General features: G+C 43.3%; 1 protein-coding gene across 1 annotated transcript in view; it reads left to right on the top strand.

The window, feature by feature from the left end:
- LOC138295314 (protein LEG1 homolog) overlaps positions 1-21390 on the top strand; it is a 96070-nt gene that overhangs the window by 22268 nt on the left and 52412 nt on the right. Inside the window, exon 2 of the mRNA XM_069233533.1 lies at positions 20077-20163. Coding sequence (XP_069089634.1) covers positions 20077-20163 — 87 coding nt within the window. The remainder of the gene's footprint in view (positions 1-20076; positions 20164-21390) is intronic.

Here is a 21390-nt window from a genome sequence, read left to right as displayed (position 1 = left end):
TTTTGTTAGATAAAAGTATGTGGTTAACAATAACTGTGGTAATAGGGACAGTGAAAGGTAGCATGCGGATCCCACCAGCAGTTGCATCACTTTAATGAACCACATTTTAATGGGTTCATGGTACGTAAACCTCGCAATTAACTATTGGAGTTAGGTCATAACACACACAAAAGTGTAAAGCTATAACTGTTAAACCTCTGCCATATTCTAAAATCCACTTTGAAAAGAGGTTAACAGGTGAAAAGCAGAATACAGCTTCCATATCACATGCATGGGTTGACTGTCATAGGTATGTCTGGAAGCATTACAGTATGGAGTCATCTATAGCCTAAGGGTTAACGTCAAAGCCCCTCATCCTGAAAGTTGATGGTTCTACTCCAGGTGTACCTGTGGTCATTTTCTTTCTTTAATTTCTTTTACAGTTCAAAAGTTTAAGTTTCATACTGAAAGGTGATCTCACTCTTTTTAATTGACAAAAACATTTTTCTTTTCAATGTGTCTTGAAATATCTCATTCTAAGTATATCATTCACCAAAGCCTAAATTGCTCTCTCTCTCTCAATCTGTCACCTTTTCATCTCTCTCTCTGTTTCTTAGGGTTGGGTTGCTAGGGGGGTTGGCCACAGGGCCTGGCCAAAGGCCATGCACGCTGGTAGTTGGATTAACGTATAGTAATGAAAATTACTATATGTTAAAAAAAACATTGAAATTCACTCAAAAACCCAAGGATTACAGGGATGTTACTGTTAGCCTTGCCTTAAGGTAACACTGCTAATTACCCAACAAATGTATATATATATATATATATATATCATCATCATCAACACATAGCTTTATTCGGTTACTTTCAACCATAAAAGCAAAACAACCAACGTTTAAATAAAAGAGCAAATAAGAGTTAGATTAAAAAAGATAAGAAAGAGATAAAAACATATATGTCAGCCTTAAAACACATAAAATTATTTTCCTTAAAAAAGACACCTAACCCCCTAATACCTAACATTTAAATTAAACATGGGGTTTTCTTTCAGTCTAGGTGTGTATTTAAAATTTGGCAGCTAAAAACACTTTAAGCATTTGGTCCTCATCATCATTGTTTCCCCAAAAGTTTTGTACGTATATGCCAAGCAGCTACAATATACTTGCTGACCGCACAAGATAGAGGGAGAGAAGTTTCCCTCATCATGATCCTTAAGGCAACAATACAGTGTCTTGTCCCCATATTACTGCACACAGATCGTAACCACTTCCGACGCGCAATCAAATAAGCAGGGCATATAAACATGAAATGTACAATAGATTCCGAAATTTGATTGCAGCTCGGGCAAGTGTCAGGACTTGGGATCGTACTCCGCGTACTGCCATAGGACATAAGAGGCAGACAACCATATCTGAACTGAATATATAGACTCTTACTTAATGGATCAAGAATTGTATCCATAAATGGTTCCAAATATGGATACCATTTAAAGTCAAAGAATTGTGACGTCAATCTGCCGTGTGTTGTGCACAGCAGATAGTTTTCCCTGACATGTATCCAGTAAACAGTTTTCAGATGATTCTTCTGATCCTTCCTTATACTTTCTGGATGACTCCAAAACTCACTAAGACCCAATCTATGAAACCATTTTGAGATGTGGTTAAACCAGGAAATGTTAAGTACATTTGGTCTGTCTAGAATGTCTTGAATAGACTCCTTGTATGTGGATAGCTCAGGGGTGGTCCATACACGGACCCAGAAAAGCAATGGTCGTAGGGCAATTACATCTTAAATGCGTGGTAGGTCGAGGTCCCAGAACATTGGCAGCAGTGGGGTACTGCGAGGACAGGCCAAGATTGACCTTACAAAGTTGTTTTCCCCCACTGCTAGCTTGCTAATGTTCGAGGGCCCCCAAATTTCTGCCCCATAGACGGCAGCGCTCTGTGCCTTTGCTCTGTAAATTTTAATAGTTGGAGTAATCACTCTCTCAGAGGTGGACTTGTGGAAGCGTAAAATGGCCCCAGATCTCTGTGCCAGAAGAGCTAAGCTTTTATCGATTTGGGGCCCCCAATACAGGTTGTTGCTAATTCTCACCCCCAAATAATCTATTGAGCTTACCATACCTAGGGGGGTTCCATTATAGAAAATTGAGTATCTCTTTGTGGGACCACAGCCCAGGGTCATGAGTTTGGTTTTGCTGTGGTTGAGTTCAAGCCCATAGTCAACACAGAATGAACTAAACTTATCCACAAGTACCTGGAGACCCATAGGAGTTCTGGAGATCAGGAGGGAATCATCAGCAAATAGCAAAATTGGAATTTTATGGTTATTCAAGGATGGAGCATCATTTTGGCAGTTGGTAACGACTTGCACCACCTCATTGATAAACAATGTAAATAACGTTGGGGCAAGAACACAGCCCTGACGCACTCCTCTCCTAATCTCTATTTTATCGGTGAGTTCCCCCTGATTACCCCATCTAACTTGTGCAAATGTTTTTTCATGTAATCTTTTAATTAAATGCACTAAGTTTCCTGGGGTACCGATTTTATTTAATACTCCCCAAAGTTTCTCTCTTGGGACAAGATCAAATGCAGATCTCAGATCTACAAAGGCAACATAAAGTTTTTGCTTGGATAGAGTGACATACTTCCAAAATAATAATGACAGTCTGAAGACTTGGTCCATGGTATTAGTTTTGGGCCGAAAACCGGCCTGTAAGGGGGATAAGATTTGGTTGTCTTGGATCCAATCGATAAGCCTATTTAAGACTTGCTTAGCAAGCGTCTTCTGAAGGATGTCAATAAGGCTGATTGGACGGTAGTTTGCAGGTGAACCTACATCACCCTTTTTATAAATCGGTATTATTTCTGCGCCACGCCAAGAATCTGGAATAGGGCTACCAGCTGCTATGGCATTAGACAATAAATTGATGTACCATGCCCATATCTTTGGTTCTGATTTAAACAGGTCCCCTGGGATCTTATCTGGACCAGGGGCTTTTGCTGGCCTCAAAGAATTGATTGCAGCTATTGTTTCGGCTAAGGTAAAAACAATGCTCTCAGTTGAGGTCATGTTAACAGCCCAACACTCATCGTATCCAGGATCCACCGGAGCTTGCGGTGTGGGCAGAGCGTATATTCCAGAAAAATAGGACACCCATCTTTCGGGCTGTATATACATACCGATATCATCATTGCCCCTTTTCGCACTAGAGGTCAACAGCCGCCAGAAGGAACTATCATCTTTGTATTTGACTGCTGCAAGCAGCTTCTGCCATATCTCATTATCCCAGTCTTTTTTTGCTTGTTTCAGGGCGTTAGCATACCTACGTCGGGCCTCTTTAATAGCCACTTGAGTAGAGTTTTTTACAGCCTTGTTTAGATTAGATCTTGCTCGCACACAATCTTGATTATACCAATCCCTACGGAGGGTATCAGGTGGTCTCGATTTGGAAGGGGTTTCCCTATAGAAGATACCTTGTAGGGAATCCACCAATTTAATGTGGATAGACATAATAGGAATGTCAGGGGCTTCTTGATCCTCGTAATCTATGAAGAGTTTTAAAAATAATGAATATAATTCCCCAATCAAGTACGGATTGGATTCAACCTTTGGCCAACAGACCGAGAACGTCTATGGTTCAGGTAAGGGAGTGGGACATTAGTAATCGTTGTGTGATAGACTCTTAAGAATGCATGGTTGGTCAGTACAAGGCACAGAGGATTATGATCGCTATCCAAGCGAGATAAAATTTCCATGTCCAGTGAACTTGACCATAGCCTAATGTCCACCAGGATGTAATCAATAGTGCTAAGGGAAAGCCCTCGCTTGAAAGTGATGGCTCGCTCTGAATCAGATTTAGTGCGGCCGTTACATTCTCTCAGGCCATGTTTCAGGCAAAGGGAAGACAACTGAGATGCAACACAGGAAACGGGGGAAAACACCATTTCCTTAGATTGGGGAATACCCCAATGTTCGTCCTCTTCAGTAGTCAGATTACTGATAGTATTGTCCAACACAAAGGAACAATTGAAATCGCCTGCTATGATCAAGAGATCTGAAGGGTCCAAAAGCTCTATGTAGTCCGTCAACTGGGTGAGAACCATTGATTCTGTTCCACGGGGAACGGATCTTGCATAGGTATTCAGAACTATCAGCCTGAATCCGGGTCGGAAAGTAAGTTGCACACCCAGCAGATCATAAGAATTAAACTTTATCATAGAGTGGTCACATTCTAGCTTGTTGTTCAATAAAATCATTAACCCTCCTATCTGTCTTCCAAAGCCACCGGAGGCAGGTTGGGCAGCAGAAAAATAAGTTGTAAAGCCTTGTATGGATAACTGTTCTGCAGTCCAGGTTTCTTGAAAAAGACAGATATCTTGTTTGTTAATATATATATTTGAAAAACAAAGTGGCTCATACAGATGGCGCCGCCCTCAATATACCGGTGCAACCGCTCTGGGTGAACTGAACCCATACAAAACTATGTAATCCAAAAATTAGCGGTGCACTCCATCAAGGTACAAATAAATCTTGATTTAATTAAGACTTGAAACAAAAGAACAACGCATTTCGACCGCAAGGTCTTTCTCGAGTTCAAACATCCTGTTCACACTGCAAATCTTATTTATAGTGAAAACTTTGTACCATATCAATGCATGCTGGGAGTTATAGTTCAAATGTAAATACACAATTTTAAAACAATATTAATCAGTAATACATTTCTCATAGGGTAAATAAAATAATATCAAAAATATTGAAATTCTGAATTCAAACATTTTGTAGGAAAACAAACAATTATCGAATTTGCTTCATTTTTCATTTCCAACCCCACTGTAATAATTCTCACAAGAAACTCAACTGATTTTGCGCTACAGTTAATATCATTGCTAAATTTAAACAAAAAGATATGTAATAAGGGAATATCTATGGTGAATAAACAAATAAATCTTTTTCACAATTTAAATATCGTGTATATCAGGACTTACTTAAGAAAAAAAGGTTTTTCAGATACTCACAAGGTGGTCAAGAAAATGTCTACAATTCTCATGATGACAAAGCATTATTTAACATAAAGCTCCTCATCATTATTCATCCCGAAAGGGGCCTTAGTTTTCATCCGAATTATAATCCTCGATTTAAGTTACCTCAACCTTTTGACTCGGTCCCTTCCTCTTTCATGTTCTGGGGTATTGATCATATCAATCATAGATATTCCCTTATTACATATCTTTTTGGTTAAATTTAGCAATGATATATATATTCACTTAAAAAACTAACGTTACAAAGATGTTATAGTTAGGCCCACATTTTAAACGTGCAAAACCATGGAAATTCACCAGTTATAGCTATAGTTACCTCAAGTAACTATAACTTGTGCCCTAAGGTAACTATAATCTGCCACCAAGAAATGACTCCAGTTGGACTCGAATCCTCTATGACCTTCACACTGAGCTATTTCTTTGTTTTATTTTTCCCCTTATTGGGCTATCTGGGTCTGCAGGGTAAGCCTCAAGGCCTCCCCTGTGGTCCCATTGCTTCAGCGACAAAAGAAAGCTTTAAGTAGCAGCTCTGTGGTTGCTGAAGTAAACCTTTCATCTCTGTTCTCTACACGCAGACCTGCTTGCAGGGAACGGAGATGAAAGGTCCGGGACTGTTTGGTGTGACTCGCCTGCAGCTGCAAAGCTGCAGCTAAGTCACAGCAAACAGCTATGTCATTGGCTCCTTGAGGGAGAGGCATGTGGCCCACTTTCAACTTTCAAGCAGCCCCGGGGAGTTGGTGATCCCCGGGACTAAGAGGATCTGAAATGGACCCCCTGTAATTATTTCTAGTGTAGCCCTGTGGAGTTGGTGATCTGCCGTGGCTACAGGGGAGGCCATTGTGCCCTGAAGGTGGTGGTCCTTAGGCATGGAGGCTGCACGCCCCCCCCACTCATATATCATAACAGCCCCAGGGAGGTGGTGATCCCTGGGGGTGTGAGGGAGGCCATTGGGTCTCCCCCACAGTAGAAAAGCATTTTTGCTCTGGGGTGGTAGTTCCCAGGGCACAGGAGAGCTTCGCCCCCCCATATATCATTATAGCTCCAGGGAGGTGGTGATCCCCATGGCTGTGGGGGAGGCCTTAGGTCCTCCCCCTCATTAGAAAGGCAGTTTTCCCCTAAAGGTGGTGGCCCCTAGGATGTGGGGGGCCAGAAGGCCCCCCTATTCAAAATAAAAGAGTGCCCAGGACCTGGCCCACCTGGGGGTTTATTTAAAAACAAGTGCGGGTGCCCGCGCTTGTTTTTTTTCATGAATTTTTAAATTCATGACCCTGTTGCAAATTCAAGGTACATTTGTTGTAAAAATGCTTTTTAGCTCCGGGAAGGGGGAGGGGTGGGTCCCTCTGGGACCCCAGCACCAGCTCTAAGTGGTCAGGGTGTTCGAACCCTGGCCCCTTTTGTATTCTTTTTTTCCAGTCGAGTCCCAAGATGGCTGCCAACACTTCAACTGTTCCTTGCTGATGTGTTGGCAGCCAATCAGATCTCAGGACAAGTTCGGGAGGGGTCAGGAATCCTTCACGTCTATAGATAAACAAATTGGATTTTCTTTAATTTCTCTAAAACTCCTGAACGGATTTACAACAAAAAAAGGTTGCTTTCTGGACCAGGACCAAACTTTCGGCCAAATTTGGTGTAATTCCATTAGTTTTGGCGCTATCACTGTTCAATTTATCCTATGGAAAAATGAATGGGGAATAAGTGTTTTGGGACCCCACTCTTTCTAGGGCTCCACACCCCGCAGACGGATCACCTGAAACTTTCCAGACAGCAGCTGACATGACCTGCAAATGTTTTTTGTACGTTTCCTGAAGGTTCGACAAGTGGCACTCAAGATATAGGCAAGAAAAAATGCTTTTTATATGGAAACTATGTCTAACTATAACTACCTAGTGGTAACTGCCACTAGGTAATATACATATGCATATCTGTCTATCTATTTATCTATCTATTTATCTATCTATCTATCTATCTATCTATCTATCTATCTATCTATCTATCTATCTTAATATCTATCTCTCTCTCTATATATATATATATATATTTTTTTTTTTTTTCACTAAAAAATACCAACGATTAAAGGGGCATTAATTATATTTAGGCTCACATTTTATACACACAAAACATTAGAAATTCACATGGTATAATTAGAGTTATTTCAAGTAACTATAACTCACACCTCTGCAATGCAGAGTTATCTGATCAATAATTTTAAGGCAGATGTTACAGTGACATTATCAATAAAGTTATCAAAGATGTCATGAGTGCTGCAATTTGTGTGGTAATAAGCAGTTCATGGCGAGGGCGTGATTTATAGTTACTTTAGGGCACAAGTTATATTTACTTGAAATAACATGTGAATTTCTATGGTTTTGTGCAAGTAAAATGTGTGCCTAGCTATAACATCCCTGTAACCTTTTGTTTAAGTGAACTCCTCTGTTTTTTTAGTTCTATTTCCTAACTATAACATCCTTGTAACATTAGTTTTTTTTCAGTGAATTTCTATGTTTTTTCAATATAAAGTCATTTCTATGGCTATATGTTAATCTAGCCTTCCACTGTGTGTGGCGGAAGATGGCCAGAGGGCCTCTCCATAGGCCCTGCAGTCAACCCCTATAACAAGGCAACCTGATCTTGGCAGCCGGGACCACATCCCCCAGCCATTCTCAGCCTCAGGGACCCAATTCTCCAGGGCCCGGCGTAACAATTAATTCTTTTTTGGGGGAGGGATGCCACATGCCCTCCCAGACCAATCTTGGTCCCAGGGACCCCATACACTGAGGCCCTTTCTATAGATTTAATTATTTGGGGTGGAAGGGGGTGTACAGCCCCCCCAGGCCGATCTTGGCCTTGGTGACCAGTTCCCCTGTGGCCCAACCTAAATATTTCTTTTTGGGGAGGGGGCTGCATGGTTTCCCTCCCCAGGCCAATCTCAGCCTCAGGGACCCCACCCCCCGGGGCACAGCTATGTGACCTGGGTGCCCAATATTGAGGACAGCGGGGGGGAGCCTGAAGGCCTCTGCAGTCCTAGCCAGCCTCCCACCTCCTATGGAAGCCTGCATTGTTGTCACAGAGCGGGAGCTGCTATGTGTGAACAATATTTAATGGAGTGCATACGTTCCTGTGGTGGTAAAGGATCTGAATAGCATTTCTTCAACAAGCACAGCTGCTTTATCGGGAGGTGCAGAGGATGTAGAAAAAGTAGAGAGGCCAACTGTACACCGCAATTTACTCCCATTATGCACATTTTCTGCTGATATGATTTGCCCCCATTGTTCCCTTTTAGATATAATGCTTTAGGGCTGTTTTTGATTGAGTATATGTCTTGCTTTGTGGAACGCTAGATTGAAATGAAGTGTGTCTCCTTACCTAAATCTGCACTCCAATACTGTAATTTCAATTACATAGCGGGATCTGCACACAGATAGTAGGGAATTCTCATGCCACATACTGACTGGACAGATTTGTATTCTCATTTACATTTACACATACATTTTGGGTGGTAAAATACTTGGGAAGGTTTGTATCTGGCCATGTCCCACTGCTTATGGAGTATAATCAGGGTTCCAGGTTTTATGTTTTATTTTTTACTTTTTAGTCTGTATATAGCCATATTTCGGGCCATAATTATGAAAAGTGGCACACAACTGTGCAGTTGTGCGTCATTTTTTATATGCTGGCTAACGCCATTCCCTAACATTGTCCGTGCACCATATTTATAAAATGATGGACCATGGCGCTAAGGAATGGCTAGCCTCTCAAAAAAAGATGCTAGCCAGTGATGGATGGCATTTGGGGACATGGCGCTAGTGGATCAGAAATGGCGTTAGGCTGGTTAGAAGCAAAATATCTGCTGCTAGTCAGCGTAGGGTCATTTTTCTGATGCACAAGCAGCCAAAAAATCTGACTCCTGTCTAAGTACAGACAGGAGTCATTACCCCTAGCCAAATGCCCATCACAGGGGACCAGTGTTCCCTGGTAAGCCGTACATACCCAGTGCCAGGCACGGGGCCCATGCAAGGAGCCTCCAATTGCACACCACAAACATACACATACACTTACCTGCAGCTTACCTGGGATGGGCTCCCTCTTCCTGTAGTGCCCCTGTGGTGTGGGTGGTGGAGTTGCTGGGGATTGGGGTGGGCATCTTTGTGCCCATTTTATAGTGTTCTCCCATGGAAGTGGGCCTACTTGCACTTTAACACCTGGTCTGACCAGGCATTACATAATGGCGCTAAACGGGCTTAGCAACATTATTGAGGCCCGCCTCATCATTGTTCGTTGTTTCTGTGTCAGGAGTTAAATATGGCACTGGGGGGCTGGCGTCATTTTTAGGAAGGGAACACCTACTTTGCATCTCATTGACTCAAGGTGGGTTGGTGATTCCTAAAAATGGCACTAACACCAATATTTTGACGCTAGATGGAGCTAGCATCAAAATATAAATATGGAGTTAATTTAGCGTTGCTTTAGCACCAAAATAAATGGTGCTAAGGTGACGCTAACCGTCCACAAAGATGGGCCTTTGTTTTTGATAATTTTATCTGTATTCATCCACATTTATTTTGTGTTTTGTGAAAAAAGTTAAGCACGTATATTTTCATTTTTATTTGACCATTAAATGTACACTGATACTTGAACACCAGACAGGTTTTAATGTAATGAATACCCATTAATATTAAAACAATACACTGGCACGAATAAAGTTAGACTTTTGGTCTAAGTTTACCCTTGTGACATATATGGGATATAATGGACCATTTCATGAGGCAAGAGCACAGGCAAAACTCAACAGGGAAATTTCTATTACAGAGAAGTTGCTTAAATGGCTGCTTACCTGGGATTGTCCTTCCCTTATGATATTAAACCCGAACAAGTCACATGGCACGGTTGTCTCAATGCAAAAGGGGGTCAATGAATTGTTCTGTGACCATTTGGAGACACTGTATCTGGAACTCATTTCCTGAATTCGGTGACCCTGCAGAGAGTGACTAGGAAGCAGTATAGAGAGCTGGAAGCTGAGCTTCAAGGGGAAGAGCACACAGAGGCTATAAAAGAAATGTCTTGGTACAAGGCCCCAAGCCCTGCTGAATTGCTGTTGGGATTCCTGTCTGAATTTTAGCACTTATTTGCAGCACACCTGGTTCCCAAACTTCTGGAGCTAATACCTGACACCAAAAGGGAATGCTCCTGCTGTCCATGAGGGAAGCCATAATACCCATGGTCCTCAAACTGGGTAAAGACTAGGGGTGGATGAAGTATTCCCTTCCTCTGGTGGAAGTGGCATAGTAGTGGTGACTCCACGTTACTCTTGTACCAAAGAGGTCCAGCCAAATTCTGGCAATCACCACATGGTGGACTTTTTTCTTGTTTTTTCTTGCGCAGTCACTTCAACACTGTAAAATGGAGAGCACAAGTGAGATTTGGCATCCCCTAGCATGATTTTCAGTTGCTATGAGGACAACCGACAATATGTTTTCACTGCAGGCATGTAGAAAAGTACCATCTTGCGTGGCATGTTACCCCCATTTGTACATGTATGTCAGTTTGTTTTTGCCTGTCTCACTGGGATCCTGCTAGCCAGGATCCCAGTGCTCATGGTTTGTGACATGAATGTGTATCCCTGTGTAGTGACTAACTGTGTCACAGAGGCTCTGCTAATCAGAACCTCAGTGCTTATGGTCTCTCTGCCTTTAAATTTGTCACTATAGGCTAGTGACCACTTTTACCAATGTTAATTGGCACACTGGAACGCCCTTATAATTCCCTAGTATATGGTACCTTGGTACCCAGGGTATTGGGGTTCTAGGAGATCCCTATGGGCTGCAGCATTTCTTTTGCCACTCATAGGGAGCTCAGACAAACCTTTACACAGGCTGCCGTTGGAACCAGAGTGAAATAACACACACGTTATTTCACAGCAATTTTTCACTGCACTTAAGTAACTTATAAGTCACCTATATGCCTACGCTTCACCTGCTGAAGGTTAGGTGCAAAGTTACTAAGTGTGAGGGCACCCTTGCACTAGCAAAGGTTCCCCCACATAGTTCAGGGCCATTTCACCGGACTTTGTGAGTGCGGGGACACCATTATGCACATGCACTACATGTAGGTCAATACCTATATGTAGCTTCACAATGGTAACTCCGAATATGGCCATGTAACATGTCTAAGATCATGGAATTGTCCCCCATGCCCAATCTGGTATTGGGGTGCCAATTCCATGCATCCCCGGTGCTCCACTATGGACCCTGGGTACTGCCAAACCAGCTCTCTGGGGTTTTCTCTGCAGCTACCGCTGCTGCCACCCCACAGACAGGGTTCTGCCCTCCTAGGTTCTGGGCAGCCCAGTCCCAGGAATGCAGAACAAAGAATTTCCTCTGAGAGAGGGTTTTACACCCTCTCCCTTTGGAAATAAGTCTTAAAGGCTGGGGTGGGTAGCCTCTCCCAGCCTCTGGAAATGCTTTGAAGGGCACAGATGGTGTCCTTCTTGCATAAGCCAGTTTATACTGGTTCAGGGAACCCCCAGTCCCTGCTCTGGTGCAAAACTGGACAAAGGAAAGGGGAGTCACAACTCCTCTGTCCATCACCACCCCAGGGGTGGTGCCCAGAGCTCCTCCAGTGTATCCCAGACCTCTGCCATCTTGAATCTAGAGGTGTGAGGGCACTTGGAGGCCTTTGAGTGGCCAGTGCCAGCAGGTGACATCCGAGTCCCCTCCTGATAGGTGCTTACCTAACTAGGTGGCCAATCCTCCTCTGAGGGCTATCTAGAGTCTCTCCAGTGGGCTTTTCCTTAGATAACAACTTGCAAGAATTCACCAGAGTTCCTCTGCACCTCTCTCTTCAACTTCTGCCAAGGATCGGCCAGCTGACTGCTCCAGGGTGCCTGCAAAACTGCAACAAAGTAGCATGAAGACTACCAACAACATTGTAGTGCCTAATCCTGCTGGCTTTCTCAACTGTTTCCTGGTGGTGCATGCTTTAGGGGCTGCCTGCCTTCATCCTGCACCTGAAGCTATGAAGAAATCTCCAGTGGGTAGACGGAATCTGCCCCCTGTTTCAGGAGGGAACCAAACTTCAACGTCACCGGTACCGTGGGACCCCTCTCATCTTGATGAGCGGGGCCCCTGGAACACAGGTGGTGGACCCAAGTGCCCCAGACTGTCCAGTGGTCCAACTGTCCAAATTTGGAGGAGGTAACTCCTTGCCTCCCCTCTCCAGACAGTAATCCTGTGCACTGCCTGAACTGCAGCTACAAGGGCTTCTGTGCACATTTCCACAAACTCCTTCATGCACAGCCAAGCCTAGGTCCCCAGCACTCTGTCCTATGATACTCAGCTCCCTGAGTTGATCTTCAGCTTTGTGGGACCCTCTTTTGCAGTGTTGAGATGACCGCCGTGCTCAGACTTCTTGAACCCATGTTCAAGGACTTCTGTGGGTGCTACTTTCTTGTGCATGGGCTCTCTACATTGCTGAGGGCCCCTCTGTCTCCTCTCTCAAGTGGCGACATCCTAGTCCTTCCTGGGCCTGGGCAGCACCCTTTTTCCTCGACTGCGACCTTTGCAGCTAGCAAGGCTTGTTTACTGCCTTTTGCCAATGAAACAACTGTGCTTCCTCCAGCATGCCGTGGGACATCTTCTGCACAAAGGAGAAGTTCCTCACACCTTTTGTTGTTGCAGAATCTTCAGCTTCTTCCATCCAGAGGCAGCCATTTTGCACCTTCATCTGGGGTTTAGTTGGCTCCAGCCCCCCCTGAACACTTTAGCGACTCTTGGACTTGGTGACCTTCCTTTGCAGGTCTTCACGTCCAGGATTCTGTCTTCAGTGCTTTGCAGTCTGTTGTAGTCTTTGCAGAATCTCATATCACAACTTTAGTGTGTTTCTGGGGAAATAGTAGTACTTTACTCTTACTTTCCAGGGTCTTGGGGTGGGGTATCTTGGACACCCTTTAGTGTTTTCTTACACTCCCAGTGACCCTCGACACACTACACTAGGCCTGGGGTCCCTACGTGGATCGCATTCCATTTTCTTAGTAAATGGTTTGTGTTGCCACTAGGCCTATTGCATCCTATTGTATTCTACAGTGTTTGCACTAATTTCTGACTGTTTTACTTACCTGATTTTGGTTTGTGTGTGTATTTTGTGTATTTTACTTACCTCCTAAGGGAGTATATCCTCTGAGATATTTTGATACATTGTCACAAAAATAAGGTACCTTTATTTTTAGTAACTCTGAGTATTGTGATTCTTATGATATAGTACCTATATGCTATAGCTACCTCTATCAGCCTAAGCTGCTAGAACACTACTAATCTACTAATAAGGGATAACTGGACCTGGCACAAGGTGTAAGTACCATCAGGTACCCACTATAAGCCAGGCCAGCCTCCTACAAGGCATTCATGGGCTGTCACGACAATTCAGGGTCAGTAGGCTGCCACTCAAGTAGAAAATCTATTTGAGTGGAGGCAAAGTCATCTGCTGGTGCTCCTGGTGCTACCTCACAGCAGAAACAGCACAACATCCATGTTTCTGCCCATTGGCAGAACTCTGCAGAATCCCCCAAAGTTGTTTGTAACTCTTCCGAATTCTGCTGAGGCAAATCCCACAAATTCTGTCCACCCCTAGTAAAGCCTCAAGGAAATTGGGATCATACAAGCCTCTATCCATGAAAAATGTGGATGCTCTGGTCCTCTCAAAGGTTCTAGTATTCCATCTGCATTGCACAGGACCCACCTGTTCAGTGAGGATCACTGCTGGACAGAGAAAGCATATGAATTAACACAGACCATCTCATCTAATATATGCGATTCAGGGAGAAAAGATTAAAGGAGTGTTAGAAAGTGGGTATCTAGTTGGAAGAGGTATAAACCCATGTCCAAGTAGGGACTACAGTCCTAGTCAGATTAATTCACAACACAACCCAAATTATCCTGTGCTCATCCTCTGGTACTGTGGCACAGAGCATTCAGACTTAAGCACGAGTTGAGGTATCAGTTTTTAAAGGTTCCAAAGAGTCTCAGTTCTTAGGAAACAATGGTTGTATCCATGTAACACAGTACCTGGGATACGTCAAAAATAAGGATGCCAGGGGGCTGCTGAGGAGGAGATGCATTGAAAAAAAAGGTGCTGCTTCAAACTTTATGGTGCGACTGTGAGAAAGTTGCCTCTTTCTAGCATGGTTACCCCGATTTTTGGCCTGTTTGTCAGTGTGTTTGACTGTGTCACTGGGATCCTGCTAGCCAGGACCCCAGTGCTTATGGTTTATGGCTTGTTTGTTTTCTATTTTTGACTGTTTTGTCAGTATGCTTGACTGTGTCACTGGGATCCTGCTAACCAGGACCTCAGTGCATATGCTCTCTCTATTCCCACATTTGTCACTACCTACTGGTAACCCAGTATTTCATTCCAAATTGGCATACTGGTCACCCGTTATTAGTCCCTAGTATATGGTACTTAGGTACCCAGGGCAATGGGGTTCCAGGGGATCCCTATAGGCTGCAGCATTACGTATGCCAACCATAGTGAGCCCATGCAAAGGCCTTTACAGGACTGCCATTGCAGCCTGTGTGAAATGGTACATGCATCATTTCACAGTCATTTACACTGCACCAGGTCACTTATAAGTCACCTATATCTCAGGCCTTCAAACCCTGAAGGCTGGGTGCGAAGCATCTGTGTGTGAGGGCACCCCTGCACTAGCGGAGGTGCCCCCACATTGTCCAGGACCGTTTTCCCGGACTTCGTGAGTGCGGGGACGCCATTTTACACGTGCATTGTACATAGGTCAATACCTATACATTGTTTGCACAATCCCATGCACTCTGTGGGCTCCACAGTGGATCCCCAGTACTGCCATACCAGCCTTTTGGTGTTTTCCAGGCAGCCCCAGCTGCTGCCACCTCACAGACAGGTTTCTGCCCTCCTGTTGCCTTGAGCAGCTCAAACCCAAGAGGGCAGAACAAAGTATTTCCTTTGAGAGAGAGGTGTTACACCCTCTCCCTTTAGAAATAGGCATTGTAGGCATGGGAGGGGTAGCCTCCCAGAACCTCTGGGAATGCTTTGAAGGGCACAGATGATGCCCTCCTTGCATAAACCTGTCTACACTGGTTCAGGGCCCCCAGTCCCTGCTCTGGCGCAAAACTGGACAAAGGAAAGGGGAGTGACCACTCCCCTGTCCATCACCACCCCAGGGGTGGTGCCCAGAGCTCCTCCAGAGTGTCCCTGGGTTTTGTCATCTTGGATTCCAATATGGTGGGGCACTCTAGGAGCATCTGAGCGGCCAGTGCCAGCAGGTGATGCCAGAGCCCTCCACTGATAGGTGCTTACCTGTGTAGCTAGCCAATTCCCTTTCGGGGGTATTTAGGGTCTCTCTCCTGGGTGTTTCTTCAGATTCAGATTGCAAGACTCCAGCAGGAATCGTCTGCTTCCTTTACTTCATCTTCTACTGATGGAAACGCAGCTGAACCCTCCCGGAACTCTACAAACTGCAACAAAGAAGCCAAGACGACTTCTGCAACATTGTATCTTCAGCTCCTGCCAGCAACTGCAACTGTTTCCCGGTCGTGCATCCTCAGAGGACTGCCTGTCTTCAGCCTGCACAAGAAGAACCAAAGGAATCTCCTGTGGAGCGACAGAGTGACTTCTCTGCTTCATCAGGCACCTCTCTGCAGCATCTGATGCCTGCCACACAGAAAATCTTAAAATAAATCAGACCATCATCACAAACATCCACAGAACATTTTAAAGCCTTACAGGATAACACTACTGTTAATGCAGACATGTCAATCAGGGTGCCTACTGCTACAACTTTGTCATTGGTTTTATTTTTTGAACCTCTCCAATACCCAGCAGAATCCCAAGAATACTAGCATGCGTTTGTATGTTTTATAGCAGATTCATGTGGACATGTAGCATAGTCAAACATAAACTCCATGCTGGAAATGGCTCTCTCCACTGCTAAACAGTGCTAAAGTGCTTGTGCTCACTCCCCTAAACATGGTTTGATTGGCATATACTGGATTGTCATATACAATTTACATGAAAGTCTCTTGTAGAATGGTATACCATAAACCCCGGGCCTGTAAAATAAAAGGTACCAGTGGCCCTGCAGCACTTATTGTAGCACCCATTTAAGTAGCACCTGAAAATGTGTTCAGGGCCTGTCATTTGCAGCATGAAGGAAGTGTCCCACTGTTATGTTGACTTAGCATTTAAAACCCCCTGCCAGACTTTATACTCCCCTTTTCTTACATATAAGTCACCCCTAAGGTAAGTCGTAGGTAGCCCACAGGGCAGGATGCTGTGTCATGACAAAATTGGACATGTAGTTTTTAAATTTTCACATTTGTTTTTTTTGCTACTGTGAGGCCTACCCCTCTCATAGGATAACATTGGGGGTTCCTTATCACATTAAGGCCCATATTTATTTATACTTTTTTAGCACCACATTTGCGCCATTTTTTGATGCAAAAGCAGCGCAAACGTACAAAATACAATTGAATTTTGTAAGTTTGTGTCGATTTTGCATCAAAAAATGACGCAATTGCGGTGCAAAAAAAGTATCAATATGGGCCTAAATACACTGTAATTCATAAGGCAGAGGAGGTAGCTATACCACGTTTGATATCTATAAACTTGTGATGATAAACCCACTTTAATGGTGAAGCCAGATGTATCATTATACATATGAAAATGCCACTTTCAGAAAGTCAGCATGCTCCTGCCCTTAGCCCTCTGTGTCTGTAGCCTGCCTTAGGTCGTATGACTGGGTAGAACTGACAGTTGAGACTGTATGAAGTGACCTTAGAAAGTCACACAACAGTGGAATTAGCAGAGCCTGAATGGGCCACTAACTAACTTGATGGGGGTGAAGCAAAGCAGAGCCCCACTTACACCTGACATGGCTGAGCTCTGTTGCCACACAATAGGCATAACAACCATGTATTGTCAGTGTAGCCAGCTAGGCGATGAGCTCAGTAAGTTAAATGAGTTAAGCTCTCGCTGCTGATATCGTGGTGTGATCTGTAGATCGTGAAATTGAATCCCAGCAGGGCTATCATAGCCTTCTTTCTCCTCAGAGTTGATTAATTAAGTAATATCAAATTGGGTTACAATACTGTCAGTTAGTAAATTTGCACTGAAACAGAGAAATGGTAGTGGCGAGCCCTCTAGAGAAGCAAATTATCTGAAAACCCTTATGGAAAGGTGGCCCGGGTGAGATTTCTGTTATGCTAGAATAATCTTGCTCAATTTCTGTAATGTATTGTTACACTTGTTAGGAGAGATTCCAGAAATTATGCCAGTATACAGTTTGCACCACTTGTATTTTTTGCACTGCTTTTGTTTAGCATGAAATGTGTCCTTGTGCCCAAAACTAATGCTACAATGTATTTCACACTATAATATCTTGTCAAATGCCAGATTTTGTATTTCACAGAAATATTCAAAACCAAATTACATGAATTTTACACACCCCTAGTGAAAAGCGGCTGTGTCCCAGTGGAACCTCTGAAGGACAGCACAGCTCTGACAAATGGTCAAAGGCCATTCATTGTACAAGTATAGTTAGGGCACAGAGAGCAACCCTCTCTCTACACTATGGGACATAGTTCTGAGCTTTTGGCACAGGTCAACTCAGCAAGTCATCTTGCTTCGCTGCCCTGCATCAAAATGAAAGGGCAGGAATGCACCACATCTATGTGATAGGTCTTTCCTGTCCCTTCAAACTGCGCTGGCACTGTTTTGGCTGCCTAGCACCAATGCTGGCACCCTCTGCTGGCAGAAAGAGAAAGAGAAAGAGAAAGAGAAAGAGAAAGAGAAAGAGGAAAAAACAAGGAGAAATTAAGATATTTCTCCTGTTGCTCCTCCCTTGGGGAGGTATAAGGTTGTAGGGCATCCCCAGGTTTACAGGCTTTCGTAAATATGAGGATGCATCAAAATCTCTGGGTGTTGCTTGGGAAAACCTGGTATGCCTCCCTGGTGCAGAGTAAGGTAATGCAGCAACTTCCACTGCCTTGCCTCACTCCATATCGATGAGGCCATGAAGAGCCACTCAAAGTGGCTTTGTTGTGCCTCATAGATATAGGTCCGAAGTCTGCTCCACTGGAGCATCACAAAAGTATCACTCCAACGGCTCATGGGGCTCATAAATATGCCCCAATGTCGGCACTCGTGCAGCCCTGATACTTACGAAAGCCTTGCACAAGAAGATATCTGGGACAAGTGTGCCTCAGATCCCATTATTTTGATCTAGGCCACTCATAACAAAAGTGCTCCAAGTGTAAGAAGACTCTTTGGGACTCAAGAATCCCCTTGACACATATATGTCATTAACACAAGAGGTGCACTACTGGCAAATGAACCATCTGCTAAGAAGCATCACAACAACAAGAGTAGCTCTGAGCAAAGAGCACATTGCACATGAGAGGTACTGGATCAAGTACAGCCAAAACAACCAACCAACCTAAGTACACAAGCACCATGGCACGTGTTAAGTTCAACTGGCACATTAGCAGCCCTCAAAATAATGAGAAGCACCACACACAAATGCCACTCAGCAGACTAGGAAGAAACCAGGAAGATACCTCAGTGAGTTAAGCATTTAGGATTCAGCTGCTTTCTTGTGTGATCTTTTGTTAAAGGGGGCCTAAATATGACTTTGTCTGGAATTGCTCATTACCATGGTAGCTTCACAGAGAGCAGGAATGCGTCATGGTGCAAGGTTGCCTGCATTGCAGCTAGGATTGTTTTTGTGCAGTAAGGGACATCTTACTGTACAAATACTACTGTTAGAGGCATTTTCCTCTTTCAGTGTGTGCTGCACAATGCAGCACAAATATAAAGGGGAAACGGCGAGGAGACATAACGATATTTCTACTCATTGCACCTCTCCTGGGAAGGTGTTGCATTTTAACGCTTTTCCAGGTTTACGTATCTTCGTAACTCTGAGAGTGTACCAACATTCATGCCAGGGAGTGTGGGAACACCGACGCTCTACCCGTGGAACAGTGCAGTGTAACTCATGGCAGCTACTTGTGCTACATTGCATTAGTCCAGATTTCCCAAGCAGCGCAGGGTCCAGCATGTTGCCCTTGCATTTTGAAAATCTAAATTAACTATTACATTTCATTTGAGACCTCATGTATAACGCAAAGGCAATGCAATACAATTATAAATATGGCCTTTTATATTTTGTTGGGAACATACAACTGTTTGCCATTAAAAAAGAAATAAAATACAGGAATACGTTGTAAACTCTTGTCCTTTGAAATTCACCTGTAAAACCTTCTGACTTTTGTAGAGATTATGTCAAAATATATATTTTTTTCTATCAACCAGTACAAAATTTAAAATACAGAATATTATGTACCACTCTATCATCAAAGTAAGTACACATAAATGTACATGTGGAGTTAGTACTAGTAACGTTGCTTTGAAGCTATATTCGTAGTCAGTATTCTGGATTGAGTATTTGTGTAAGTTAATCTAAACAACTCATGGTGGCACAACATACCTTTTGGCAAATGTGTTTGGAATATTGTTATCTAAAACGCACACTTTTGGCAAATCATTTGAGATACTTTGGTGGGAAGAACCTGACCAACCCCACAGGGGACCAGTGGGTTTGCTGGCTTCTATGGCTGGATTTGCAAACTTTAAATAGTTGATTTTGGTTCCCAATGAAGCCCTCTGTTGACCTTATCCCATACCAGAGGTGCAATTACATTGTTTGTGCTATTGTGCAGATTATTACCAACATTTCAAAATTCTGTGCAATGGTGCAGCTGAAATTTTCACTGACATTTGCAGTGACTTACTAGTCCAACAACACCATTTAGAAGTGATTGATCAGTCCAGATGTTTGTGGAAATGTCAGAACAAATCTATCTATACTGGCCTCTAGTATATTAGGAAGGCTACCTAAGTTGAGTCAAAAGTATAAAATACTTAACTGTGGAAATGTCAATTTAGTAAATGATGACTCCAGGTGTAGGGTATTGCTGTAACTTGTGTACAATTCCTCATTTCAACACTTGTTTTCTGGTTTGTGTTTCAGGTAGATTAGCTGATCCTTCAAAGACCACAAACTGTGGCTACGAATCTGGAGACCCTTACTGTGAATCACCTTCTAGCTGGTGGGCCTGTAAGTATTTTGTGAAATATGGCAAGGTGCAGACTATAGTGAGCACTGCAGTGCTATGTTTCTTTTATTATCTGTCCCAGTAACATTGCTGATAATAAATGTTCATTAACTGTGACAGTTATCCTACGATAAGATGATACATTGACAAAATTATGTTTTTTATCCTGTACAAAAGTACATGGATGTACTTTTGGTTCATCTATAGCCATCTCTGTCTCTCTCCATGGGAGATGTGCTATCAATGAATTTTGGTTTCAATAGTCACTACTGAACACTGTACAGAGAGACATACTTACAAGCTTCATATTCAGATCACTTCATCAATGAATTTGTCAGTAATTTTCTTTCACTGTTCTCCATTTTACGTTGTCGTATAGCCGTCTGTTCCAGATACCTTGTTTGGTGCAATAGATTTCTTTAGGGCATTTCCCAGAATGCTAGTGTTTGTATTTTTGTCTCACTTGGCAGCACATTTGAAAAGTGTCACAAATAAAAGAAGTTCTTTATTTATTTTCACTTTGTTGGTAACTATCCAAAGCTATTCATATTAGATCCTATTTACCAAATAAAAGTACAGTTACTGGCAGAAGCTTCTATTTCCACCTGAATGTATTTTTACATTTTATTCCCTGTTTACTAACATTCCCAGAAGTAAGCTTGGAAAATGTGCTAAAGGTGGGATTGTCATGTGACTTTTCTCAAAGGCAGTTAATCCACCTGTCCAGAGTTCTTCACAGAGGATGACTCTGCAAAGGACAAACAGGAGCCCCCTTTGCAAATGCACTTTGTCTCTATTGAGAATATGTTTTCCCCCATGGAAAATAGTCTTCTGACTTCAACCTGGGGATGATGCATTCTCCTTCCTATCCTGAAGAGAATTTACTAATTCCCCTGTCTGGGTAAACCTTTATCCATTTCCAGGGTGAAAAGAGGCCGCAGAGCAGTTTGGGGTGCCACCTTCCCACCATGTGACTGGGAATTGCTACTGTGGATTTCTCCGCACTCATGGAAGAGGAATACACACTAGTAAATCTACCTACACCCACCAAGAATACCTTTATAAATTTCTCCAGGCCAAAATACCTTTGTGAATATGTGCCTGCAATTTATTCAATAGTCAAACAGATATACTGTGTGTGAGAAAACAGGGCTGATTGCAGAGACCCCATAACTTTTTGCCCCCATTTTTCTCTTTTTGCTGGTGTTTTCCTGACTTTGATGGTGCCC

The sequence above is a fragment of the Pleurodeles waltl genome, chromosome 5, assembly GCF_031143425.1.
Source record: "Pleurodeles waltl isolate 20211129_DDA chromosome 5, aPleWal1.hap1.20221129, whole genome shotgun sequence".
Taxonomy (NCBI): Eukaryota; Metazoa; Chordata; class Amphibia; order Caudata; family Salamandridae; genus Pleurodeles; species Pleurodeles waltl.
This window is presented reverse-complemented; position numbering and strand designations above follow the sequence as displayed.